The 20,000-nt window shown below is 39.5% G+C and overlaps 1 protein-coding gene across 3 annotated transcripts in view; it reads left to right on the forward strand.

Moving 5' to 3' along the window:
- The window catches only part of ccny (cyclin Y), a 95,670-nt gene that overhangs the window by 47,287 nt on the left and 28,383 nt on the right, over window positions 1-20,000 (forward strand). For 2 of the 3 annotated variants that reach the window (XM_017704842.2, XM_037537116.1), the window contains exons 2-4: window positions 13,531-13,605; window positions 14,683-14,703; window positions 18,238-18,272. In XM_017704842.2, coding sequence (XP_017560331.1) covers window positions 13,531-13,605; window positions 14,683-14,703; window positions 18,238-18,272 — 131 coding nt within the window. The remainder of the gene's footprint in view (window positions 1-13,530; window positions 13,606-14,682; window positions 14,704-18,237; window positions 18,273-20,000) is intronic. The other variant, XM_017704861.2, reaches the window with a different exon arrangement.

Here is a 20,000-nt window from a genome sequence, read left to right on the forward strand (position 1 = left end):
AATCATGAGGCTCCACAGTACAATATTGTCGCTATAATTGAGCCGCAGTTCAATTCTGTTGTGATTTTTAAATATGCGTGCTATGCTGTATTCTGCTTTGACATGTGTACCTACTTCTGACTGCAAATAATACCCCAAAAAACAAAACATTAAAAGGTAACCCTGTATTTACATAATTAGCAGATGCTATTAGTTGTGAAGCAAACAAAACTGGCTTTTTTCTTACAATCTGTAAAACTGCAAAGGCTTAATCCTACAAACATCAGTTAACATAAAAGCTGCTTTTGTAAGTTTCAGTGTCATTTAACCTCAGTGTTATATGTTCACATAGCTAAATAGCTAAGGCTTATTGGAATGAGTATTTATAAATATAATAGGCTTATAAATATATAAATAGGCTTAGGTCAGTTATCATGTCAGGCGTATTTGGTGTCATGTATGTTTTGTGTAGCGTTATAAACGCCTTCAGTGTTGTATCATTCCATAATCAGTGCAGTTGAATTGCAACTGTAAGGATGCATCTTTGTGTCCCTCGCTTTATTGGTGAAGAGAGAGAGACGAACAGATTGAAATAAAAAGAATATGTGAGCTTGTTGTTGGGCAGGGCTGATGTTACTTTATTAGCCCCATTAAATCCTGTTTCAGGAGGGTTTGGCCCCGGCTAAGCAGGCGCAGAGGGAAACGGGCCTGTTGTTGATTTGAAAGCTCCATTTGTAATTTCCTACCATCTCTTGCCACCAGCGTCTTCCATGGCACAGGTGGCACAGGCTGAGACTAATAACACCCCTGTAGCAATTATACATGGAGTACTGCACCATTCAAATGATGAATAAACCAATAAATAACCAAACAAGCAGGAGTTCTCTTTCATTTCAATTTCCAGTGCAGTTTCATTCGGCTGTTAATGAACGCGTGCATTTCTGATGTAAGGGTATGCTGAATATGAAATATCAGAATGCCTTCAGGCAGTAAAGGTTAAGTCAGGGTGTAAACATTAAGAACAAATTAAACATACAAATGAGCATGTTTTCATTGTCACTTTGTAATAAGTTATATTAAGTAGAAAGTTGTTCAGATCTTTTTTTTTTTTTTTTTTTTTTTTTTTTTTTTATATATATAACCAGTAAAACTGAAGGAATGAATAAGGTCTCCAAATAAGGTCTTTACGGTCCAGAGGCTCCGGCTCGTCTGAGAGCTCCAAGTGGTTCTGCTTCAATATATAAACATCGCTAAAGTTTCAGAACGTGCCCTCTCCAGTTTACATACTAATTAACCAACAAAAACAGCCTTTTTACAATTCACAGTTTTTGTGATGTCATGAATACTAACACATTTATTCGGTCTCCAACAGTTTAGCTCCACCCACAGTGAAGCTGAATGAGGCAGAAAGCGGGTCAGCCCGTCAGAACTAGGGTCATATGCATATCACCGCACAGGAAACTTTTTTTTGTTTTGTTTTCTGCATAATTTTTAAACTGCACTCTTTTTTTTCATTGTCTTGTGAAGTTACCATTTTTAATATATGAAGTTTTCTGACAGCGCCGATATATGAGTCATAAGGGCACGATAAAAAAATTTAAAATCTGTTTAATTCAGATAAAGAGTGGTTGGAAAATTGTCAGGTAAATATTTATTGTTTTTGGTACAAACATCATAAGTGTACATCAATGAAAAATTAAAATGCAAAGTGTTTAGGATATGGGCTCTTTAAAGGCCTCTGCTGATTAAATTTGTTGTATTAACAGTTTTTGTGACTTGAATAAATAATGAATCCTTTGAATGCTAAATAGAAAACCAACTCAAATGGATGAATACACTAGTATTTAACTTATTAGGGCCAATCCCAGTGTGCACCGAGCCTTACACAGGGTCACTGTTCAGAAGATTTCCCCTGTTGCTCACAAGGTAAAAGGTGACCCAGTGTTGGTAGAATTCAGTGGAAAACTTCACTGTAAGTCTCTCTCTCTCTCTCTCTCTCTCTCTCTCTCTCTCTCCTCTCTCCTCTCTCCTCTCTCCTCTCTTCTCTCTTCTCTCTTCTCTCTCTCTCTCTCTCTCTCTCTCTCTCTCTCTCTCTCTCTCTCTCTCTCTCTCTCTCTCTCTCTCTCTCTCTCTCCCTCCCTCTCCCTCTCCCTCTCTCCCTCTCCCTCTCCCTCTCCCTCTCCCTCTCCCTCTCTCCTCTCCCTCTCTCCTCTCTCCTCTCTCTCTCTCTCTCTCTCTCTCTCTCTCTCTCTCTCTCTCTCTCTCTCTCTCTCCTCTCTCCTCTCTCCTCTCTTCTCTCTTCTCTCTCTCTCTCTCTCTCTCTCTCTCTCTCTCTCTCTCTCTCTCTCTCTCTCTCTCCCTCCCTCTCCCTCTCCCTCTCTCCCTCTCCCTCTCCCTCTCCCTCTCCCTCTCCCTCTCCCTCTCCCTCTCCCTCTCTCCTCTCCCTCTCTCCTCTCTCCTCTCTCTCTCTCTCTCTCTCTCTCTCTCTCTCTCTCTCTCTCTCTCTCTCTCTCTCTCTCTCTCTCTCTCTCTCTCTCTCTCTCCCCCTCCCCCTCCCTCTCCCTCTCCCTCTCTCCCGCTCTCTCTCTCGCTCTCTCTCTCGCTCTCTCTCGCTCTCTCTCTCTCTCTCTCGCTCTCTCGCTCTCTCGCTCTCTCTCGCTCTCTCTCTCTCTCGCTCTCTCTCTCTCTCGCTCTCTCTCTCTCTCTCTCTCTCTCTCTCTCTCTCTCTCTCTCTCTCTCTCTCTCTCTCTCTCTCTCTTCTCTCTCCCCCTCCTGTAGTGAATATAGGCACCTTCTCCACTAAAAAGACAGCGCGATGACTTGTCATGCCTGGCTCCTTTTACCTCGGCTTTGATCGAGTGTCTCTGGTTCTGGCCCTCAAAGCCACACGCGCTTTTTTGATGCATGCTTCTTCTGAGCTCTGGTCCCACGAGTGAGCTGCTGAGCTCCTTGCTGCGAGGTGTGTGCGTCTGGGGTGATGACTCAATCTGGAGTTGCTCATGGCTAGCAGCGGTCTGTGTGGATTAGCTGTGTCGAGCCTTTGTCTGGGTGTGTTGTAGGAGACACACACAGACACGCGTGCGCACACACACACACTCCCTCCACTGTTCTCACACTGAGGTTTGAATCATACAGACGTCTCTGTGAAGCGCTACACAGTAGTTGCCAGTTTATTAGAAACACAGACCTTGTACATACACTTTCCACATAGATGCACTCTTTAGCAGTGATGCGCCAAAGTGAAAATGGCCATCTTTACAGGACAACTCTGAACTGTGCGAAATGCATTTCCACTAGTTTTAACTTCTCATTGCAATCAAATTAATTAAGCTCTGCATTCAGGAGAATGCTGTCTTCTAACAGTGAGCCATAGCTTGCTGCTTGGTTTGCTCAGCATCTGTTTTGGTAGCCTGTTTAAATGTAGCACATGAAATCAACCTACTTCAATTTGATTGTGCTGTATTGGCAAATAGCACAGTTCAGTGCACTGCAAATACATAGGAGCATAATGTTGGTTGTTTATAAGCAGCCACTGCATAAACTTTTTAACTCATGAGGTTCGCATTCACTGCTTTGTAAGTACAGTAGAATTCAACGGCAGGGTCGTCACTGGAAAAAAAAAACATTTCACGTTTATATTTACGTGCAAGTGCCAGACTCTTCAGGGTAAACATCTGTTCTTGTGTAGGTGCTCTTAAACTGAAACTGGTCTCATTTCAAAAAAACAATAAAGAAGCAAATGTGAGCATTTTGTGGGAGTGAGCATGCCAGGCAGTACTTCTTTTTATATATTTATCTATTTTTTAATGTTTTTATGGTAGGTATTACGATATGCTGGTTGTTTTGCTGAATTTTGCGTATCGAACTGGATGTTGTGTTTTCAGGTGATATCAAATCTCTATTGGAGAAGTTTTTGAGCCTTGTATCCTCACTTGATAGCCAATATAAGTAGGGATGAAAAATCTCTGATCTAATGCCCGTTATAAAAACCGTGAAATGGCTCCACAAGCCTAATTTCTTTCATGTTAATCTGCTTTCACTCAAACTGTTTGCTGCAGGACAGCACAAAAACAGTGGTTTTAAACGCTATTTCTTGTTATCATCATTCAAATGATTTGTTCAGTATTTTGACACTTCGCTGTAGACGTTTCATCTTTTTTTTTTCTTTCCATCCAAGATTTTTTTTTTCCTCTTTAAGCAAAAAAACAAAACTGAAAAAAGCCAAATTTTTAAGCTAAATTGTGTTGGTGGCTGACATTCTGGTGCATTGCTAACCCCTATTCAGTGAAGCGGAACCACCACTGCCAGATGTTTAGTTAGTATTATGCTAGCACATCAGTGATACCAATGTATGAAACATAGAAGGGTTACTAGGTGTTTTAAACACTGTAGACTTACTAACAGCATATGAGAAACATAAACCCCTGTTTTGCTCACGTCTATTGAAGCCCACCTCTGCCAGGTTTTTATTATTGTTATTATTATTATTATTATTGTTGTTTTTCAGTGGTATCTACATTTTAAATAACTGTTCAAAGTTTGACTTTTGACTTTTCATCTCAAAATAATGATTGGTGTTATTGATATTATGACTTGGTATGTCAAACTAATGGTTCATTGCACTTTGTGGAAGTATATTTTAGGGATTAAGTCATTATTTTGAGAAAAGAATTCATGACTTATGTTACGTCGAAACACTGCAAAACGTTTCTGATAAAATGGCCAGTGAGTGTTGGTATGTTGCAAGTGTATCTGATGAAACGGTAACTGTGTAGAAGTTCCACATCAGTCAGTGATGTGTTTTCATCTCTGTATGCAATTACAAAATGCAGCCATATAATTAAATTTGTTTTCTGAGTATGGCAGGCATATTAAAATGAAGCATTCTTGCTGCAGTTATCATGAGAGGAGCACTCTACCAAATGACAGCAACTTTCATTGTGTTCTCTGAACAAGCAAACCAATCTCTGGATGTGCTGTGTTCTCTAATAGTTCTGAGAAATGATAGCATTTCACAAAGCTCTATCTTTAACTGCATCACATGGCAGCATCAAGCGCTCAGTCTCGCGTTCCAGCATTTGCAAGCCCTATTACAACGTTGCACTAAAGAAGGACTTTCTCACGGTGTGAATTTCTATATTACTGCGTGGTTTTACACGCTGAAGTCTTCAAAGAACTCCTGCATGCAGCAGTGCTGCCACAATTGGATTTACAAACACACATGATCTTCGAGTTATTATTTGATATCGGCCTTGGTGAATCAGAGTGAGTGGTTCACAATAATCTCCAGTCACCGTTTCACACTTCTATAAAAGCTTATGTAACAAGGCTAAAGCTCAAAATAGCAGCAACTGCCCCTTTGGTCTTATGAAAGGCCTTGATAGTAAATCACTACAGCTACTTTTAAATGGCAAAATAGGGTTTGCAATACTGCAAACATTGGGAGATATTCCTCATAGTCTCCAGAACTCAGTTCAGTCTGGCTGAAAATCCTATACTACTCATACTAAAGGTGCTCTCTATCCATTCTTCTCTGCTGTTTCCTTTTTTTTCTATACGTAAAGGCATGTAAATGAGTTAAGCCTAAAGTTTTAGATGAGTATTAGGCCTTCTGCAAATGCAGAGCTATTATCTGCAGAGATTAGTTACTATACATTCACTGTGCAGTTTGCTTAATCCAGAACGAATCCTTTCTCGCAGGGAGGAATGGTTAACGCAGTAAGAAGTAGGACACTGGCAGGTAAGCATGGTAGCAGGAAATGACTTAATCCATGTAACAGCTCTCACCCGTCAGACACAGCATGCCATGCTGGGCTCTTTCGCACTCTGCTGGAGTAGAGTCATGCTAAGAAAGCTCTTCTTAACCTTTTGAGCCTCACTTCTGTCATATACCTGTTTCTCTTATTCCAATTCGCCTTGGATTTCTGCTGCGGACTGGCCCAGGCGACATGACGGAAACCAGCAGAAAGTGCCCAATTAGTTGAAGGAACACTCCAGCCAGAATTTAAAAAAATGACCATTTATATGTCTGTTATAAACATGCCCACTTTCCTGTTACAGCAGTGATACTGTAGTCTGTAGAGCAGATAGCCTTTCCCAAGAAAACTCAACAGGTGAGCCACTTTTTACAGTGAAATATAAAGGCCTATACATTTAGCAAATCTCTGCTAATTCTCCACATTATACACTATATGTCTATGTTTGTAGACACGTGCTCATCTAGTGATTCCTCTGAAATGAAGGGTATTAATAGGGAGTTTGTCCCCCTTTGCTGCAGAAACAGCCTCTACTCTCCTGAAATGGCTTTACACTACATACTGGAACATTGCTGTGAGGATTTGATTGCATTTAACTGCAAGAGCATTAGTGAGGTCAGGTACTGATTTTGGATAATTGGTTTTAAATCACAAATGTCGCTAAAACTCATCCCACTGGTATTAGATGAAGATCCATTACCCCAGAGAACACAGTTGTACTGCTCCACAGCCCAGTGCTGGGTGGCTTCGTACCCCTCTAGCCACCCCTTATGCAAGCTCTGTGTTTACAGTTGAATAGCAATAGGTGCGCCTTAAAATAGCTGAATTCACTAATTAGATTGGCTGGATCCTTTTGGACTTGGCAAAAGTCATGCTCGCAGTATTCATGTATGTTGCTGTATCTTTTTATACTGGATATGCATGGCTAGTAGCGCTGTGTGTGTGGCATCCAGCTATTGCATGTGCAAAACAGCTCCTGCGAAGTTTTTTGCTAATGTAGAAGAAGCATAATGGAAATGTTCCGCCATTCGGAAATGGCCAAATTGAGCAGACATTTGGATGCAATGTTTTGTTGTTTTTTTTTTGTTTGTTTTTTGTTTTTTTTTTTGCAGTTTGACTAACGAAGAAGGAAGCAATTGTGTTCTTATAGTTTTGAGACCATGGAATACCGAGACATGAAATGACTTTTCAGATGAAGAAGAGATAAACGGTAAAGCTATCAGGTTGGCTGTCTAGCAAGCTTGATAGTTACCTAGAGCTAGATAGCACCTGTACCTCATTGTACCACTATGGCATACAGCTGGCAGCACGGATGTACTTATTAGCCGGATTCCCAATAGCTGCGTGGAGTACTTGTGTAAAGATGAGGTGAGGGATCCGGCAGAGGAAGTGCAGGAGCTGCAGGAAGAAGTGGAGCACAGACGTGTGCTTTACTGGTCAGTGCTGTGACACAGGCAGAATGGCCCACACGCCCAGGAGCTCACCTCCACTCTGACCTCAGCTAAACACAGGGCTCAGGGTCACTGAGTGAAGATGCTGAGGGAGTGAAACACAGCTAGAGCCTCAGAGCAGATACGGTCACTGTCTGTGGGGACTTAAGCAGAGCACTGAACATCAAATCACTCACACCAGCAATTACACACCACTCACACACTCTCCTTGTTTGTTTGTCTGTCTGCTTCTCTCTCTCCCTTATTCTCTCTCACTTTCTCTCTCTTTCTCTCCCTTTCTCTCTGTTGTTTTTGTCTCTTTCAGTCTCTCCCCCTTTTCTTTTTTAATCTCTTTGCGCTCTCTCTCTCTCCCTTTTGATTTCTCTCTCTGTCTTTGTACTGTCTCTTTCAATACTCTCTCTTGCTTTTTCTCTTTGTGCTTGCGCTCTCTCTCTCTCTCTCTCTCTCTCTCTCTCTCTCTCTCTCCCCCTCCTCTCTTTATCTCTCTTCTCGCCTTCTTCATCGGTCTCTCTCCCCTCTTCTTCTCTTCCTCTCTCATTTTCTCTTCCTCTCTCATTTTCTTTTTCTCTCTCTCATTTTCTCTTTTACCTTTTTCTCTTTCATTCTCTCTTTGCTCTTTATCTCTCTCTTTGCCCTGTCTCTATCTCTCCTTTTCGATGTTTCTCTCTGTTTTCTGTTTTTGTGCGGTCTCCCTTTTTCTCCACTCTCTCGTTTTCTTCTCTTTTTGCTTTTTACTCTTTGTTCTCTTCCTTGCTTTCTCTTTCCCAATCTTGTTGCTCTTCTCTCTCTTTTTGCTCTCTCTTACTCTCTCCTCTTTTCCTTTTGTCTCTGAGTAGAACAGTGAGTGAGAGAGTGGTCCATGTGTGTGTGTCTGAGCAGTGATGACAGTGGTGGTCACCGGTGCCAGGACAGTGTGCCAGGCGCTAAGCCAGGCCTGCTCTGTACCCAGGGCAGCTAAAGGCCTGAGGCCCAATGAACTGTGGCCACGTCAGGACACAGCTGGGCAGGCAGAGATTCAGGTCAGGAACGCTGATTGGACCAAAGTGATTAAACGGACTTCGGCCCGAACCCGGAAATGTTCAGGGCTGTGATTATCAGTTGAATTAGTAATGAAGTAATACACTGATTACAGTAATCAGTTAATGCCAAACAAAATATGTGTTTGTGTGTGTCCATCTGACTCACACTTCAGTAAGTTTTACTGAAGGATGTGTCCAGCAGTAGAGTTTAAAATAAGCATTATTAATGTGGCAAATACATAATATATAAATACATAATCACAGTACTTCAAAACATTCTTTATAGTGATTTTAACTCCTGACAATATCCATGACCTGCTCAGAAAAGCATATTATCACAATAATGGAATAAAAAAAATAGGGCAGTGATATTTATTTACCATTTCATATTTAGTGCGGAGCACTAAAGCTAATAAAGATGAACTATTTATTCTGTCTTTTGTAATGAAACACACTGGATCAGTACTCGTAGAGTGATATACTAAATGATAAATGATAAAAAAAGCTTGATGAGATGTAATTTATAACAATATCATGTTTCCCCCTACATTATCATCATGCCAACTGTTGACTAGTCATTGCTATTTCACCAACAAGGTCCATTTTAAGCGATTATTGAAGTGATTTGAGTAGTTGTGAGCGCCACGGTTCAGTCAGATAGACTTTTCACTTTAACACTTTCACATCTTTACCCTTTCAGGTCATTTAAGTTCAAAGAGAGCGAAGGCACTTCATTTGTATGCAGTTTGCTGTCACACGTGATTTGATAAATGTGGTTTATGGCGACAGCGTCTGACTTTTAAGGAACCCTTTTATTAAGTCCCTCGTTGAAGTAGTGCATAAACACGCTTAAACATCTGCAGCACTTTAATCCACAGCTCGGCTCTGCATTAACACAGAGGAAGCCTTCTCCTAATATAAACACCGAGAGAAGGAGAAGACAAGTGTGTTACATTCTTCGTTTAGAGGAACTGTTTGTGTTTGGAAGCTGAAGCTGTTTCATTGTGCTCTTCCTGCTGGTTCAGTGTGAGGAAGTTAAAGCTGAATGCGAAGGGTGTGGCTGTGGACACAGTTCTTTAATCTTCACTCGCTGTCTTCAGATATCTGAGCCTGTATAACATCACTGTCAAGAAATTCTCTATTTTTAAAAGTGGATATTTTTCCCACCATTTTAAAGCTGGTTTTGAAGTGTGAGAGTGCTTCATTACAACCGGACCAAACAGCAGTAGTACAGATTTGGGGACATTAACCTCCTCAGTTAACCTCTCAGTTATTGATCTCAAGACCCATTGATTATTCAGTAACTAGTTATACTAATTTGTAAGTTATTAAAGTTTGGGAGACGTAAGAAATGAAGGCCCACGTTAGAGGTGCAAATATTCATATTTAAACATTTAAATTTTTATACACAATACAGCCATAAAAATTCACATAAAATACCAGATGCTTAAAATATTTCAAGTGTCCAGCGTAGGGTTCACCTTTAGCAGCTATAGCCAGTCAGCAGCCTGTCCATGTTGTCCTCACACACACTAACAGCAGGCCATATAGGAAGAGAACAGTGAAGGGACGCAGCACCTCCACACTTTTGTGCCTCATGGGTTCACCCACAACACCCCATGAGTAATATGAATGTGTAGGTGGGCATACAGTGTGAGGTCACTGAAAATGCGCTCTCTCTCTCTCTCTCTCTCTCTCTCTCTCTCTCTCTCTCTCTCTCTCTCTCTCTCTCTCTCTCTCTCTCTCTCTCTCTGTCTCTCTGTCTCTGTGTCTCTCTCTCTCTCTCTCTCTCTCTGTCTGTCTGTCTCTGTCTCTCTCTCTCTCTCTCTCTCTCTCTGTCTCTGTCTCTCTCTCTCTCTCTCTCTCTCTCTGTCTCTGTCTCTCTCTGCCCTTTCCTCAGTCTGTCACTTCCCTCCTACACGGATCCATCTTTTATTTATCACTTTCTTTCTCCCTCTCCTCTCCTGTGCGAAGTTCTCCTCAGTGGAGTGATCCTGAGCTCCTTTGAGCCTCGAGTGGCTCTCCCACACAAAAAGATGCTGCTTCAAAAGGCCTTCAGCACAATGGCCTGGCCTCTCTCTCCTGCTCTCAGCCGTTCTGCTTTAGTGTCTCCCACGCCTCATCATGCCTGTCATTTCATTAACAAAGCACATTAACCCCACTGCTGCACGTATACACACACACACACACACACACACACACACACTGTGGGCTGAGTAAGAGGGGTGCATGGAGTAAAGGTGAGATAGATAACTTGACTATCATTGATTATAGCAGCCACAATACCCATAATCGTATTGTCATTTTTAGATATTCTAATATATGCTGATAACTGCGATATGCAGCGTTGTATATTGTGATTGGTGAAAATTACTCTCTGAAAGGGAACGTTCTGTTTTTCATCTAATAAAGTTTAATCAGAATTAGCAAATGGCTACACCAACCATATGTGGCAGATAGACAGTTTATTTTTATTTTGGCCAATATGTGTTGCAGTTTTATGATGTATTGATATATTGAGTGCAGCTGCTGCACCTTTAGCAAAATGCCATAGCTGCATTATGCATTTGTGCTAAGTAGTAAGACTTAAAGATGAATCATTTTTATTTCAAAATCACAACCTAATAATAATCATGAATTCCCTGTAGCTCTGTCAGTATGGGGATTGTGAGTGAAAAGGACATTAATATTGTTGTTTTTAGGCCATTTTTGTAGCTTTGACTGTTTGCTTGGCGTGACTGTCATGCTGGAAAACAATGGCTCATTTATGAGCCAATGGTTGTGACTTTGGCTGATTGAAAGTACTGGAAATGTGCTTCTGCGTTGTGTTCAAAAAGTCATCGAAAAAAATCAGCCATTGTCCTGTTTGGCTGTTAACAAATCAGAAGTGCCCATAAGAATGACCTTTCATCTCACTTGTTGTATTACTTTGCAGAGGCTCCTATCAAAATGATATGCAGATAAATATGACAAATAAAGAATAAAACATTGATTTTATTATTAACATTGATTTTTGGGCCTCCGTATATCAGTACAGTTTCTTTGCTCAGTATATTGAGATGCAATGGATATCATTTCACCCTAGCCTTGCAAATGTAGTACAATTTATCAATTAATACACAAACGACAAACAGCAGTTTTTTTTTTTAAGAAGGAAAAGCCTCTGTTTCCTCTTTTTCCACTGTTCTCCTCTCTTTAGGGTGTGCCACCATCCTTTCCCTTCCTGTCCCAGGCTGATGACATCATGGTTGTGTGGTGTGTGCACTTGTGTGAGCATATGCGTTTCTTTTCATGGGCTGACCAGTTCACTGACTGCTGCTGCTGTTTCATGGTTTACTTTGGTGGCCCTCATATAGATGCTCTGTTAAATGGTGCATGTTTTCATTCAGTGAGCAGTAACGAAACGAAGGTTTGTTCTGAGAACGGATGTGTTCCCCTTGTTGTGATGTCAGCACTCATCAGCACTTAAACCTGTGAGCCAAAAGTTTCAACATATGCTTTAACAATAGTTTGTTAGATACGTCCTTTAAATTGAATTTTAAAATTGTGTTGCTTCAGGTCATTAGAAACAGACTTTCTCCTGAAGACATGCACCACCCAGTGTTCATACTGTTTAACTGCACTTCAGCTGTAGTCAGTCCTTTGACCACAGCTCTCTATCTCTTACTTTAATCTCCTAATGGCTCTCCTCACCTCATAACTCTGCATATGGCCCAAGAAGTCAATACTTTGGCTCCCTGTTGACTGGTGTTTCTCTACAGTTCTCTCAAACAAATCAATGCAGTCCTGACCATGTAGATGTAAAATTGAGCTGAGTAAGATTTAGTAGAGATTTTATTTTTCTTTCTCTGTTTTTGTATAATTTTATGATAGTCTGCTTCTGTTATTAACTCTGTTATATTATCTTATTATATATTATCATCAGTGATGTATATACTTTGAGTTTGTTTCGTTTAACTAGCTATGTCTCCAGACTAGTGAAGCCACGTGTTGGTCATAGTAAAATGGGTCAGCATGTGGAATTGGAGCTTTGTGCAAGTATGTTTTCAATCACTGTATAAAAGAAGCTCTGTTTTGTATTTATTGTTGGATGCACTGCAGTACACCTAACGTATCGAGACACCCCTTCACATTCATTAATTCAGCTCGTAAACCTTCACCCAGTGCTGACATAGGTGTTCAGTTGTGCCCACACAGCTTATACAGTCTCCATACAGATGCATTGCCAATAGAATAGGATGCTCTGAAGCAGCTGTACATGAGGCTAAGGTCACCATGCCTAGTGCCAAGTGCCGGCTAGAGGGGTATAAAACCCCCCAGCATTGGGCTGTGGAGCAGTGTAACTCTGTGATCTGGAGTGATGGAGCTCCATCAAATATCTTTCGGATGAGCTGGAATGATCCAGAACCGTTCATCCAACATCAGTACCTGACCTCACTAATGCTCTTGTACCTAAATGCAATCAAATCCTCACAGCAGTGTTCCAGCATCTAGTGTAAAACCTTCCCAAAAGAGTAGAGGCTGTTACTGCAGCTAAAGCGGAAAGAACTCCCTATTAATACTCTTGATTTCAGAAGCAAATGAATGGATGTCTGCAAACGTGTAGACATGTAGTGTAGGTATACAATTATACATGCTGCATATACAGTGTGAAGAAGACAGCATGCTGGTGTTGGATGTAGGTATTGGGTTTATTTATACAAATATTAAGGTACAAAAGCACACAGTGGTGTGTGGCATATATGTAATTGTTTTCATTCCCATTATTATTAGCATCTTTATTCCTTGTGCTTTTATGCTTGTCATTTTAAAATGAGGTTATGTGAAGCTTCTTCAGATGACTCGAGCGTATTATTAGTTAAAGTTCCCTTCCAGCTGTGAGTAACTAAAATGTCACAAAGTAATTGCAAATTAGGCTGATTTATGCTTTTTTCTGTTAGCTCTGTACAAGAGAATAAAGCTCTTTATGTTACACCCATAAAAACATATTTGAGAAATGCGGGTAGAGTTTAGCCTAATGTTGAACAGCTTCTTGTTGCACTGGTAAACATGATGGCTTACTAAATTTCCATTAATGTACTGCAAGCACCTTTTGTTTGTTTACCATCTAATGTAACTGCTAGTTTTTTCTTTGGTGAATGTCTGTTTTAATTTTTTCATTATTCCTCCAGCTGCCTTCTGTAGCTACGATCAGACAAAACCAGAATCACTGGACAAACTTTTATCCAAACATTATGCTGTTTTTTTAGATGTTTCCATGAATGTTTTTTTTTTTTTTTTTGTGTGTGTGTAATGTTTTTTCTCTCTTCTTCTCTGTTCCCTTAGAGCTAAACATGGAGTACAATCCTTCGGACCACCCACGGGCCAGCACCATCTTCCTCAGCAAGTCCCAGACTGATGGTGAGAGAAAGACGTCTACCAACACGCTGTAGCTTCTCTATATGAGCTAAACCACTTTAATTAAAGACAAAAGAATGTCTGATGCCAGGATGCTGCCTTTTAATTTGAATGAAGAGACAGAATCACAGATGGCCTTATTTTGCTGAGAGAGAGAGAGAGAGAGAGAGAGAGAGAGAGAATTAGTCAGTCTGTGCTTTTGAATAGTAGTTTCATTTAACGCACTGCCTCTGGGTGGAGATTGCTTTGTGAACCATCTTTTATTCCCTGTTTGAGATGTCGGTAGTGAAGCTAATTCTCTGTTTTCCAGTTCATTTCAGTGCTAATCGTCGGTCTGTTTTAGTTTTTTGTGTATCTCGTGGTTTAAAGTATGACATTATTGTAGAACAGTAAAAATGAGTGAGCGTTGTAGTTAGAGCTGCACAATATACTGTTCATGAATCATCATGATATTAGACATTTGCAGTACATTATGTACAATATTAGTGATTTTCATTTTAAACTAAGGGTGTAATAATTTTGATATAGCATTGAAAATTTTAAATAGTGGACATTCCAAAAAAAAAAAAAAAAAAACACAAAACCTTTAAAAACTATCAGCGCTGCATTTCCGTAGGTCCAGCATAGCAAAGCACCACAGCCGATCCCATTCATTTTCTATGGACCGTGTCGGTTCCATCAGACACAGCTGCACAGTGCATGGTGGGACTGGCATGTTGACTTTGGGGGATGAGATGCATCAAAAAAGTTGAGTGGAGCTGAATGCTAATGATGTTAATGACTCCAGCCAACATGACTCGTTAACCAATCAAAATTTAAACATGGGCAATATAATTGCAGTATGGAATTTGGCCCATATTGTGCAGCCCTAATGGTAGCCTTAGAATATAGAAAAGCTCAGGGATATCTAAACATAGCTTTAGCTAACATAGACAGTATAGACAGTCACGGTAGACAATGTCATAAAATGACATATATGTAAGCACTACTGGCATTTTTCGATTTTACTTTAATATTTTTCTTGAGAATTTTTTTGAGAAATTGTTGAGTTAAGAATCCACTTCATTTCTTGCCTTTCAGTTGCTCCTCCCAACAAGAAAGGTATGTTCGTGCTGAGTCTGTCGAGGAGCCTCGTAGTGTGTGTTTAGGCCTGTCTGTAGCAGACATAGCTGCGCTTTGCATTAGCAAAGATGTCCCGAAAATGTTTTCTTTCAATGAATCTTATGTCATCAGTCATGATTCCTGTATCAGCACTGCATTGCTTATTTACAGTAACACTTATCAGTAATTTTCCCCTCAGCGTAAATATCAGATGTATTATCAAGACGTAGAGGTATATTTATAGAGTTGTGGCACTAAATAAGTTATTTTTATGTAATTACAGGTTATGTGCTGAGGAGTGATGCATGTTGACATAAGAGCGTGTCTCGTGTGTGTGTGCTACAGCTGTGTCAGTCATACTGGCTTAAATCAGTAGCCCCAGCTGGAGGCAGAAATAGCTCATGCATGCTGCTATAAATGTTATTTGTGCCCAGTCAGATTGAGTTGATTAAGCTGAGAAGCACAGTGGTAGTGAATTGAAACATTAATGTTATTTTGGGTGTTTCTGTTTCTAACAGTAACTAATAATATGTCCCATATGTAGTGTATAATATATATATATACATATATATATATATATATATATATATATATATATATATATATATATATATATATATATATATATATATATATATATATATAATCTCTCATCACCGTCCAAAATAGAACAAGCATCTTCACAATGGTAACTTTACAGGAGAGGCACAAATCTTCTTTTACTTTAAGTGGACATTAATGTAAAAATGTTTTATTACAAGTGTTTTTGGAGCATTTCTGTGGGTCCATTAATTGTGAAATTTGTATACAATGAAAAGGACATCTAAAACGCTGTTAAAATGATGCAGAAAAATAAAAATAGGCTAAAAATGGAGATGCATGTTTTTCTTTGGAGTCAGACAATATGTAAATACCTACATGTAAGAATACATCCCCTATGCAATATATAAATATGTGTGAATACTTACATATAATAATACAATAAGGTCCTATAAATATTTAACAGTTAATCAACCTTTATTTAATCTCTGAGAACATTGAGGGTGACCCATATTTACAATTTTACCGACTTCTGCATGTAACATATAAGTTCTGTGGAGACCAGCCTTTCTTTTATTTAACTCAAAATGGCAATTAGGTAATCATTAGTGATTCACTTGTTATTCAGTACTTATTCATGTTTCCATGTCAGGAAAATGTATTTAAGAGAAATTTGCACAGAAGCCTCAACAAATAAATATAATATAATTTTTTCCAGTATTAGTGTGTCTGTCTTTCGCCTCTGATACTGTTTCTACTCTATTTTAGTTTTTCAAAGAACTCTGTAGAGATATTTGTCCACACCTCCAAAGTTCAGTTATATCATACATTCACTTTAGAAGGTGACCAGTTGTTGACATCCAAAATTTCTCTTGTGGGAGGTTTGAGGCGGCTCCTGTTGTCGTGTACGAATGTGTACACTGTCAAGCTTTGGACAAGAAATTGTACTTCTTGATTACAATATCTGCCCATGTCAATATGCTCCCAAGTGGTGCGACTGTCTGAGCACTGGCCCAGTCATCAGGAGATCGCAAGTGCGACATCCGCCCCCCCTTCACCCAGCACGATGCCAGTCAGCACAGGCATCTGTTAGCTGACATAACAAGCACGTTCAGCTACCCAATGATGTTTGCGTTAGTGTTCGCTTCACAGGTCTCAGAGGAAGTCTGTACTAACTTTCGCCCTCCTAGCACTTGTGATCTCGTGTCGTGACTGAACCCCTGTCGCATTGTCGTCTACCAGCGTGAACATATGTTGGATGTATTTTCTGCGTCTCACAATCTCAATACCAAATTTAGGCTCATCAGTTCATAAATCTTTGGACAGAAACACCTGTGGATGTTTTCAGATCTCAAGTGAGGAGCTTGATTTTCTCCTCTCTCTCAAAGATGGAATCTTTAAGTGCTGTTTATCTGACGGGGACAGTTTTGGTGGCCTACCAGGTCTGGCACGATTGTTCGGAATTCCATTTGCTCTGTATCGTTTAATCATTTTTTTGAACTCCCGTTTTAAAAACTGCTGCTTTTTTCACTTATTTTCTTTTTTTTTTTCCCCTCACACAAGTCTTCTTCTTCTTTCGGCTGCTCCCTTTAGGCGTCGCCACAGCGGATCATCTGCCTCCATCTTGCCCTATCCATTGCCTCCACTACTTTCACACCTCCATGTCACACTTTCACATCTCCATGTCCACCTTCACTACATCCATAAACCTTCTCTGAGGTCTACCTCTTCTCCTTCTACCCGGCAGCTCCATCTCCAACATTCTTTGACCAATATATCCACTATTCCTCCTCAACACATGTCCAAACCATCTCAACCTGGCCTCTCTGGCTTTATCTCCAAACTGCTCCACCTTCACTGTCCCTCTGATCTGCTCATTTCTAATCTTGTCCATCTTTGTCACTCCCAACGAAAATCTCAGCATCTTCATCTCCGCCACTTCCAGCTCAGCCTCCTGTCTTTTAGACAGAGCCACAGTCTCCAAACCGTACATCATAGCAGGACGCACTACTGTCTTGTAAACCCCTCACACAAGCGGATTTTTCAATATTTCAAGTCTGGATCAGTTTGTTGGTCCTGTTGGTATGTTGGACATGTACAGTATAAATTATACAGTATATTATCCCTGGTTTTCTCAGGGTCTCCTGCAATGTAAGGATATATCTGTCCTAAAAATATACAAAAACAAACATGCACACACACTCCAACACTTGCCAGCCTTGTCAGAAATCCTGCCTTTTCATTTTTTCCTTTACCCTCATCAGCATAATGCCTAAGTGATGTGCCAGAGCGACTTTAAGCCGAGGCAGCAGCCACTAGCCTCCAGAATGTAACAACACTGACGCTCGCATCTACTTATGAATGAAAAATTACGCCTCACTCCTCTCATGGTTTTAACAGTATCAGATTGATATCTGCCCCGTATTCTCGATGCTAATGGGGTTTATGTTTGAATAAAAAGCCTCAGAGATTTCTGTACACAAACGACTAAACCCACATGAATAAAATATCAGTGTCTGAATGAATTTCCAAAGGCCCGCAGTGGCAAACAAATGGAGGGGATTTATTAAGCAGTTCAGCGCATTGAGACTTTGCAAGCAGTTCATATGACTGAAATCTGAGCAAACACAACCTAACGAACAGTTTAATAAATTCTGATCTCTCTACAGTAGCTTTCAGCTAGCGATGCTGCTTCTAAGCATTTCAGATTCATACAGCTAAACCGTGTGTCATATTTCTCCATCAAATGTCTGTCTGCTTGTCTGTCTATGCTTACAGTTTGCCTGTATAGAAGCTCTGTTGTTAATGAGTGTCTGTGTGGTTTATTGGAGGTGTTACTTTTCTGAGCTGAAGCCAAATGAAGCTTCTGTTCAGCTCCTCTGTAATGTAACTGCACTTTTCTGTTCTGGCACTTTCGCCTCAGTTTACTCAGTTAATTACATGGCATGATTTTTGCTGTGATGTTTGTAACTGACACAGGATTTCTCTTTTCAGTTCGGGAAAAGCGGAAAAGTTTGTATGTCAACCATGTAAGTACCACCTTCTACGTTAACTGTAATACTGTTAGTGTGAATTAACTGTCATTTTGTAATCTGTGAATTTCAGCTTTTTTTGTGACTGTTTGATTTTTCATATGTAAGCATAAAACAAATATGTAATGTTATATAACATGCTACTTCTGTTTGTGCTGTATGCTGTATACTAAAGTTCTGTTGGGGTTTTCATCTTTATTTTTTTTTAAATTGTGTGTGTGTGTATGTGTGTGTGTGTGTGTGTATGTACATATATGTATATGTGGGTGTGTTTTCATGCATTCTTCTACAACCCCATTTCCAAAAAAGCTGGGACTCTGTACAAAATGAAAAGAAAAACAAAATGCAATGATGTTTCAATTAATTCAAGTCTATATTTAATTGATAATACTACAAAGACAACATAGCAAATGTTGAAACTGAGAAATTTTATTGTTTTTTGGAAAATATTTGCCCATTTTGGATTTGATGCCAACAACAGGTTCCAAAAAGTTGGAACAGGGGCAACAAAAGGCTGGTATGGTTGTGTAAAAACACCTGGTGCCTGATTGACAACAGGTCAGTGACATGACTGGGTATAAAAGAGCATCTCAGAGAGGCGGAGTCTTTCAAAAGACTAAAGATGAGGAGGGGTTCACCACTCCGTGAAAGACTGCACCATCAAATAGAGCAACAATTCAAGAAAACTGTTTCTCGAAATAAAATGTGCTTAACTGAACTGCCTATAGTCCAGACCTGTCACCACTGAAATATATTTGGTGCATTATGAAATGAAAAATGAGAGACCCCGAACTGTTGAGCAGCTGAAACATATCACTTTCAAAACTACAGCAGTGTCTCCTCAGTTTGCAAAGCTTAAAGACTGTAGTTAATAGAATAGGTGATGCAGCACAGTGGTAAACAGGCCCCCGTTCCAACTTTTTTGGAACGTGTTGTTGGCATCAAATTGGGCAAAATGGGCAAATATTTTTCAAAAAGCAATAAAATTTCTCAGTTTCAACATTTGATATGTTGGTTCTGTACTATTTTCTATTCAATATATGGTTTACATGATTTGCATATCATTGCATTCTATTTTTATTTACATTGTGCACAGCGTCCCAACTTATATGGAAATGGGGTTGTATATTAATTGTGAAGCTGCATGTAAGCTGAATTTTTTAATATATATATTTTGCAATATGTTGTGTTTAAAAAAGACCTGGCCTGTATATCTGGTGTTTATGTAAATTTTATGTAAAGCTGTTTATCTAGAGACTAAAATTTGATTTGATAAAAGAAACCCTAAACTTGGATATGAACAAATAGACAACACATTGTGGATTTTACACGTGTGTTTCACAGCTAACCAAGATATTAGTAACTACTTAAAACAAATCATTATTGATGAGTTTTACTGTAATTGTTTGAAATTTTTCTAATTTTATATACAGTATAAAAAAAGACTCCTCAGATCAATCTTAAAAAATCCTCAATGTGTTAACAAGCAATCAGCTCAAAAAATTACATTGATTGAATCGTGAATTCCAAGTGTTTTTGTAGGTTGAATAAAAGTAGTTTATTTAAAAGTTACTTGTTACCACTTGAAGCATTTTTTTATGTTGATGTGAGCAGCCATTTTTAAAAATGTAATGTTTTACTGGCTAAAACACACTTAATGCTAAGATAAACGTTTTTAAGCAATTTCATGTCTATGTGAGACCTTTGCACTGTATATAGACATTG

Source organism: Pygocentrus nattereri, chromosome 3 (assembly GCF_015220715.1).
Source record: "Pygocentrus nattereri isolate fPygNat1 chromosome 3, fPygNat1.pri, whole genome shotgun sequence".
Taxonomy (NCBI): Eukaryota; Metazoa; Chordata; class Actinopteri; order Characiformes; family Serrasalmidae; genus Pygocentrus; species Pygocentrus nattereri.